At 40.4% G+C, this 9,149-nt stretch overlaps 1 protein-coding gene across 1 annotated transcript in view; it reads right to left on the bottom strand.

The window, feature by feature from the left end:
* Positions 1-6,861: 6,861 nt before the first annotated feature.
* SLC15A1 (solute carrier family 15 member 1) overlaps positions 6,862-9,149 on the bottom strand; it is a 110,502-nt gene continuing 108,214 nt past the window's right edge. The window contains exon 22 of the mRNA XM_082246160.1: positions 6,862-7,368. Within this exon, the coding sequence (XP_082102286.1) occupies positions 7,168-7,368 (201 nt within the window). The 3' untranslated portion in view covers positions 6,862-7,167. The remainder of the gene's footprint in view (positions 7,369-9,149) is intronic.

The following is a 9,149-nucleotide window of genomic DNA, read 5'->3' as shown; positions in this document are numbered from 1 at the left end:
TCCCTTCTCCCAGTACCACCCCTTTTAGAGAATACAGCACCAAGTATTATTTTGTAGTGTTAAGTAATTTGTATGCAAATTGTTAACGATAAGAAAAAAGCACTAAAATAGATCCCCTGAACCCAGCAACAATAGACCCCACCCCAGAAACAATAGCTTCCCCCAGCAACAACAGACCCCTATCCCAGGCCCACTAGATTCTTGCATCAATTACAGATCCACCCAGCAACAAAACAATATATCCCCCTAGCATAAATAAACCCACCCAGCACAACAATATATCCCCCCATCAATATTGGAACCCCCAGCAGCAATAGATACCTCACACAACATTATAGCCTCCTCCCCCCCGCAAAAATGGACCCCTGTTAAAAAAATACCACTTCAGCAACAATAGATCCACCCTAACAATGATGTACACCCAGCAGCAACAACAGATCTCTCAGCAACAAGCAACAATAGACCTCTCCCTCAAAAGTAGATCCTTCCCAGCAACAATTGACCCCTCAGCAAAATAAAAAGCCCCCTAGTGACAAAGGACCCCCATGCAAAAATAGATCCCTACCAGTTACAATAGATCCTCCAGCAGCCAGCATCATAGACCCTCAAGCACTTGTCATTAGATACATTCAGTGCTGGAGGTGCCGGAACTGCGTTCCCCCTGAAAAAAAGCCTGGTCATATGTAATATTCTAATTTTCCCTCAGATACTGAATTGTGGGTTTTCACTAGCTGTAAGCCATAATCATTGAAATTAAAAGAAAGAAATGCTTGAAACATATCACTCTGTGTGTAACGCATCTATATACAATATATGAGTTTCACTTTTTGTAATTGAATTACTGAAATAAATTAACTTATTAACTTATTAATAACTGCCGGTAGATTCTCTCCCTGTTTGGGTTCAAACACACGACATGCGTTGTAAGGAAAATGTACTGAACCATTAGCTGTTTTTTACAGATTTAACGCAAATATGAAAGCTTCCATTTTGTCTAAATGTAAATTTACTAAATAGGTACTATGGTTTCTGAAATGTGTCTTATGCATGCTTGGCAGTGAAATGGCACATACCATTTCATGTACATGAAGGCAACATTATGTTAAATTATAGTTACTGGATTTACAGATGTAATAGTATCCCTGGGAAAAATTGTAATGAAAAAAATTTGGGGTATACCTGCAGACAAAGTTGAATAACAGCATTCAGTTTAAGGCAGTCCATACAACGGGTAACACATTCCTGGGTTGTATTAAATAGTCCCTTGTGAGACAACATTAGAGAATATATCTACAAGCTGAATTTAGGGGAACCTAAGGAGGTTTAGAAACAGACAATCTTACTAGTATGAGGACTGAGAATTTATACTGTGCTGAAAGGTTATTAAAACTAGTAGTGTTTGCGTTAGAAAACAGGCTCCATACAGGAGATCTAGCTCATATATTTAATTAATAGTTGAGCTATGGGACATTCATGTATTTATATGTTAGGAACAAGAATTTTTTAGCATCAGCATAAAAAAGTGATTTCACTGCAGGTGATTAGAGTGCCCTGCCAAGGGAGTTTGTGATGCCCAAAACAATTTTAGGTGTTCTGTGTGTGTCTCTTACTAGAAATGGCATCTCAAAGGTGATGGATCCAGGGAATTAAAGTGATTGTAATGGTACACATTAAAAAAAATAAACATGTATGTAGGCAGGTAAGGAAGTTTAGTGTTAATTGTGTTTCCCAGTTCTTTATTTGGTGGGCTTTCCTGGGTCAGATCCACTAGTTCTGTGTATTATAAAAGGGACAGTGGTCCGTACCCAAGCTGCTCACCCGAGAAGCTTTTGGTACTGTCCCCAGACTCTGTCATGTTGGTCGCGGTCGGCTATATATATGCCTAGGCTGGAATTACCTTTAAGGCACACCTGCCCTCAGGACCCTGCCACTGGCTGAAAGAACCGCTGGGACTTGCAATATGCCCTGAAGGTACCAGTCCTGGATACTACCTTCATGTAGTCTGCCAATATTGGACTCCTTCCTGTATATGTATGCTGGGGCAGCCACAAGCCTAAGTTAGGGACTAGGGATGTTAGGAAAAGACTGCACTTTATGTTAAACTGTCATGTTAACTTATTCTTCAGTAAAGCTTTTGAAACTTTGTCTTTGCTTGGTCTGAAATTACTAAAGGGGTGTCATGCAAGTAACCTGTACATATAGTCTAGTCACTAAGTACATTGGGGGTATGAAGATAGTGGTACGAGATTTAATACAGGGTGAAGATACAATGGTTAACAAGGGTAACAAAGGTCTCTCTAGTAGCCTGTCCTAAGCGTGTACATCTGACAGGTGGGACAGCTTCTAGTAGGAGGAATTGTTGTTGCCACTGTCTCCGTGAGCAGGTCCGTCACCCATAGCAGCGGGGGCAGATCAGCACCACAGAGGTCCCCAACCTGTACACAGGTATGAAAGAGTAAGAGTTAAGTGAAGTGCATGCATGAAGTCAGCGCTAGGTGCACAGCAGGACCCCATACCGTTACTAGAGTAGCCCAGAAGAACCCAGCCTGGGGTAGCCTCCTATGTGACCTTTGCTTGGCACCCAACAAAGAGGGAAACATGGAGGACATGACAACCACCCCACTACCCTACCCTTACATGTTATACTTGCTCTGTGAAATGGTTTTGCACAGAGCAGGCTTTATCCTCTTCTTTTTTGGTCCCCTCCGGCGCTCCTGACTCCTTTGGCCCCTTTGTGTGAGCTTAATCCCGAACTGTGAGGTGCGCATCTATTGACACACACAGCACAGCTCCGCACCGTCCTGCACTCGCTCCCCACTAGATTTTATTGACCGCAGCAGAAAGCAAATGCCTCCCACTGCTGCCTCCATGTCCATTGAAGAGAGAAAGAGCAGCAATGCTGCTTTCAGGAACAACGCTGGATTGAGATTGAGCTCAGGTAAGTATTTGGGGTGGGGGTTGAAGATCACAGAAGGTTTTATTTACCTCAATGCAGAGAATTAATTAAGGTGAAAAATCCTTCTGCCTTTACAACCACTTAAATCTGACAGCTTGGACCAATGTAACAATGCATATGTTATGCATCTGGGATCCCTCTAGAAGATGAAAATCACTGTAGTAAATACTGCTACTACACTGTTCCCTGGATTCTGGGTCTTGCACTGAGAAGCTGCTTTGCTGCATTATGTTTACAGGAGTTTAGTCGCTTGGCGTTCATTCAGGCACTATTCAGAGAATGCTTTGCATTTTCCCTCTGATGGAGAGTGTGATGTCACCAACAATCAAAAAGGTTTTTCTTTTTGTGACAAAGAAAATATTGACATTTTTGGGCCACTCACAGTAACAAGGAATACTTTGAGAAAAAGGCTCTGTGCAGCCCAAAAAATGTCAATACCTATTTTTTGTGGCAACATGAGCTAACCGAAAAGTGTGAAGCATACATTTTGGAGTGCTGGTTACTTTGGTATGACCAATAATTGGCTTAGTTTTTAGCTTATTGGCTTATTGCTTTGTAATTACCTTTAAAGTGTTACAAAAACCAGGACCCTGCATTCACTGTATCTGGACTCCCACAGTACACAGAACATGGAAATGCAATTATTTTAATAAATATAAACTGCTAAATACCTTTTACTAACAGCAGTATATAGCATTCTTGAGACTTCTATTAGTGTCTGGTTAAAGCTTTGTAGGAGGAGTTTTCATTCTACTCTGATTGTCCTATGAGGCTGCAGGACCCCTGACCCTCTGTCTGGACAGTACTGATTGGCCCTGTGATGATCACATGCACCCTTCCAAGAAAAAAAAAAACTTTCTTGCAATACACCTATCTAAACATGTGCAGAGTGCCTCCTATGGCTCTGTTTTATTGGGAGATGGATTGGGGACAGTGGAAGAAGGGGAGGATCAGAGAAGACAATATCAAACAGCCTTTTTACACAATGCGGAGGATTAACTCCTTAGAATCCACTGTGAGTATAACAAGCATGCTTTACTGCATATACAGACTGATTTTACTGTTGTGGGTTTTGTAACACTTTAATCCTTCCATCATCCTGTGCACACCAAAAATGCCTAATGTGGCTGTTGAAAGAGGATGGTTGACCTAACATCATACATGCTTTGTCTTCTATTTCTAGCTAATCAGTGTTTTATCACACAAAGATGTGCCAAATGGGACAGTTGTTTAAACAGCACTAAAAACAATAAGCAGTCAGGCAAGTCAGTAATGTGTCAGAAGTTGGACCTAAAGTCCCCTAAAGAAATTGATATTGAGTAAGAAAAGGATTGTCTTCCTCTGCAGACAGTTATCAGGCAGCATTGTTCTCAGCTATCTCTACTATAAAACACCTCCCTCTATGTTTACGGAGAGGGGGCAGTGCTATAAAGTTCTAACACACTCCCTTCATTGGGTGTCAAAACTGTTCCTCCTAGGTACAGCAACCCTAGAACAGGAAGTGTGTTTTTGAGAAAAATTTACCAGATTAAAAAAAAAATAAAAAAATGTAAAAAATGGGAAAATGAATGCAGACACAACATTAAAGGAAAGGCAGGGTGCAATACATTCTATTTTTGCTCTTGGGTTTAGATATGCTTTAAGGTAATATAAATATGGTATTGGGAATCCCCAAACTGAGATGTCTCATATAGTGTTCTAGGGATGCTTTCATCCAATTTACAGTCTATAATTAGCAAACAAGTTCTCTGACATACGAGATCAAATTGAAACATGGTTGCAAAAATTGTCAAATTTTCTTGCCTAGAAAAAATGTAATTCCCATGTATTTGGATGACTAGAAAACATTGATTTCTTATACTTATCTTTGGATATGTCAAGTGTTACCAGTCTCCTGTTCAAACTTTAAAGCTGAATCCCAGGAAATAGAGAAATTGTATTTTTGAAGTGCGCCCCCCCCCCCCCAATGGTTAAATGCTTGTTTACTGTATGACCAGTCCAGTACTGCAGCCTAAGTCTCATGGGGCCTTGGTCTTGTGCTTGCCCCCTCACATGCAATGTAGGGTACATACATACAATGCCCCCTGCACCACATGTTATGGTGCCAAGGGACTGCCCAGAGGAGAACAGCTTTGGAGTGAGGGATAGGGTAAGAATTACACATTATCTCTGCACCCCTAGACTAAACGTGCATTTAATCCTTTAATCTTTGCAGTGTGTGTAGGGGGAGGGGGGGGGCATGGATGACTATAATTGTCCATTTTGCCTGAAGTTTAGCTTTAAAGCAGGGCTTTTTTTCAGCAGGAACGCGGTGGAACGCAGTTCCGGCACCTCCAATGGGTGATGGAGGGTCTACTGATGCTGGCTGCTAGGAGATCTTTTGTTACTGGAGGGGATCTATTTTTGCATGGCAATCTATTGTTGCTGGTGGAGGATCTTTTGATACTGAGGGTTACTTGTTGCTAGAAGGGATCTACTGTTTAGGGAGGGGTCTACTGTTGCTGGCTGCTAGAGAGTCTATTCATGCTGGCTGCTGGGAGATCTTTTGCTGCTGCTGTGGGGGATCTATTTTATTGCTTTTCTTGTTATCATAACCTAATTCCATATATTCCAATACAAAATTATACTTGGTTCTATATTCTCTAAAAGAGTCTGTACTGGAAGCTGGGTAGGGGGTGGAACCAAGGCTCAGTGCTCGGAGGTTGGAAGGGGTGGAACCAAGGGTTAGTGCTCGGAGGTGGATAGGGGGCGGAGACACAAAATAACTTAGAAGGGGGAGTTCCTTCACCTATTCTCTGAGAAAAAAAGCCCTGCTTTAAAGTATAACTAAAGGCAAACATTTTTGTTATTTTTTTGACAGAGTGGAGAGGGATTAGAACTCCTGCCAGTTTTTATTACTGTCTGTGCCCCCGTTAGGGGGATTCACTCACTCTATTTGTCCTGTTCACCGTCATTATTGAAAGTGAAAGTAAAAGAAAATCCCAAATTTGGGGTTGTCCCCAGAAAAGTAATAGATGTGAAATCTTCCAATGAGGACACTAGTTCTGGTGACCTGAGTGTCCCCAAGAGATACCCCTAGTTTGCAGGGATTTCATCCCACTTCCTGTTTTGGCTATGGGACAGGAAATGAATTCTCCCCAATGGGACACAGATGGCAAAAAATAAACTGACAGGGGTTATAACCCTCCCTTACTCTATCCAAAATGCAAAAAAAAAAAAAAAAGTTTTGTCTATAGTTCTACTTTAAACATACATTGAGCAATTTGTGTTGAACTGCATGCAATTGGTAAAGTAGTGATATGTCAATATAAAATACAAGAAACATAAAAGATTATTTGTCTCCTTTACAGGTTTATCTGAAATGAGTTATACTTGTTTTCTTTCAGTACAACTAATGAACTTTAAAGGCGCAATAAACAAAAACCACACGTTAGTGTAGAAAGCTAAACGTAACTTTTACAAATTCATGTTTTTTTTTTTTAAGCTTATTGAAATGAAGATATTTGACATAAAACTGTATAATGGGAGTTTTTTTACTTACACACAACAGACTTCCTAAGAAATCATACTAAAGGACATAGGCTGGTAATACAGAAAATTAGATATCGGCTGGCCAAAGACAATAGCAAGTCTACATGGTTCTTTATTGTATCATTATTATATCTGGTCCCTTTTTTCCCTAAAACAATTAAAGATTACCCCATAGACACTTGATTGTCACCTTATCCAGCCAAAAAAGGTTGAATTAGAAGGCTATCATCGCTAGTCTCCTTTACATAACAGTAAATGCTTTTTCAGACTAGTCTTCATTTTCCTATAAGTGACATATAAAAAATATTTTTTTTCTTTAAGAAACACATGTGAATAGCAATAACCCATAATAACCACTCAGAAATAATCTCTTGTTTATCTGACAGCAGTGAAGAGAAATGTGATTGGCTGGTTGTACACTTCATCTTTGTTCTGCCTTACTAAAAATATTTTCTGAATCAACACCTGATTTGAGCAACACAACGTGTATAATGTTTAGCAGCCTCTCAATCTCCAGAAGTGGATTGTTTCTTGTAAAGCAATTGAAAAGGGTTGAGCATCTTCCATCAGTTCTCCTTTCTGTAAACAAAGCTTGTGCAGCATCTGCCAAGGGTGTCATAGGCTACTGTCCAATGTCCTGAGTGACAACATTTACATAGCCAGTCAAGGGCAAAGTCAAATTACATTTTGGTTTGTGACTGAGGTCCATCTCCAATTTCATAACCTAGAGCTTCTTTTTCCTTGTCCTTCTTTTTGTTCCCATCAGAATCAAACTGGGCTTCAATTTCTGCAGGATCAACATAGGTGTAGAAATAGGCCATAACAGCGAAGATGATGCATACTGCGACTAAAAGAGCAGCAAAGAGTACATACTCTGCCCACTGTAAAGGCAACCAGAAAGAATGAGTTAAGAAAGAGTTAAACATATAATAAAGATTACAAGTATATACCAGTGATTTATTCTACAGCATGGCCCCAGTTATTTTTTTTAAGACACAGAAGGGTAATTTTTTTTATTTTTGCATATTACAGGGAATTTTTTAATTTATAGTGTATGTAAACCCTAACAATGAACTTATGCATGTTCATGAAATTTTAAACATGCTCTTGTCCCTTTAATGTAAGAGATCTAGCTTTTGCTATGTCAATTGTCCCTTTCTATGATGTACAATACCTAGTTGATACTGCCGGTTTCTGTCTTTCCCTCTGTAAACTGACAACATTTATCATGACTGCTGATCCCTGATAGCGTGGTCAGTTTACATGCCTCCTTTATCCAACAATCTCCTCAGTGTCTCTGTATCTCCCCCTCTCTCCCTGTCAGTTCCATAGTCTTTGTGAGAACCAATCTCCTCCCCACCCCTCTCCTCTCCTCTCCTCTCATGTTTGTGTAATTCTATTCCCTGCAGCTTCTCCAGTGCTTGTAAAGTAAAGAAAAATGTATTTATTATTTTAATTCTCTCTGTTTTAGGCCCCTATTCAAGATCAACAGCTTATTTTTGAACTAATCAAACATATATATCAAAACATTTTCAATCGCATAATTAAAGTGGTTGTAAAGTCACATGTATTTTTTATTTGATTTTCTCTGTTTTAGGTCCCTGTTCAGTACAGTGTGTGTGTTTTCCTAAAATTATAATGTTAAATACCTTTTTGCAGAGCCCTGCTGTGCAGACATGTGACCTCCCAGCTTGCATTCACGAGAGGGAAATCCCAGCCCCTCCCACTGTACTCACTAACTCGGGAAGGGAAGCAGAGGGAGGTGACATGACAGCACAGCAGGGCTCTGCAAGGAAGGAATTTAGCATTATAATCTTAGAAAAAAACACACACTGTACTGATCAGGGACCTAAAACAGAGAGAATCAAAGAAATAATTCATGTGACTTTACAACCACTTTAATTATATAGTTCAAATTGTTTTGTTATATATGTTTGATTAGTGCAAAAAAAGGACTTGACAAAGCTACATTGTAGCGAAACATGTAGTTGTGGCAACGGGAGGCCCCAGAGAAGCGAGCACATAACTTCCTCCGCTCCATCCGGCTCTCTGTTTGTCTCCGCGGCTGACTCTCAGCGGACTTCCGGCCCTCTTTGGTGACGTCATCTTCGTGCGGCTCCCGGTGCTCACGGCGGGCACTGCGGGAGCATAGCGCATCGGCTCCGGTCCCAGGACGCGGCTGCACACTGGACCGTGTGAGCATTCACTATTGAGGACCATCCTTTCAACCTGAGAGTATTACCTCCCTCCCATCGGTTATAAAGGTACTAAGTTCCCATGACAAACATCAGGGATCCTTATATCAATAGCCAGGAGACACAGAGGCTTCAAGGTTCGGTAGGATTTCATGCCAAATTGTTTTATTTAATTATGGACATACCCAATAAACTTTCATAGATTGTACACCTGAGCTTCCATTGGGGTGATTTTACCACATTTATGCACACCAGAGCACCATCCTATTTTTTATTTCTATTTTTTATTTCTAACTTAGTGCAAAAATAGCCTGTTGATCGTGCCAGAAATTGTTAGATGACAACATCCTGTGCTCTCTGCCTCTGCTGCTATCAGTTAGTTTTGTTCTTATTTGTCTCAATTAAATACCGAACACCTCACCCTAATTTTACAGAGATGATGAGATGGGAATGCTTTCTGTAGTCTG

This window comes from Pelophylax lessonae (genome assembly GCF_965119305.1).
Source record: "Pelophylax lessonae genome assembly, chromosome: 2".
Taxonomy (NCBI): domain Eukaryota; kingdom Metazoa; phylum Chordata; class Amphibia; order Anura; family Ranidae; genus Pelophylax; species Pelophylax lessonae.
Note: the sequence above shows the minus strand (reverse complement) of the source record. Positions and strands in the feature narration are given on the sequence as shown.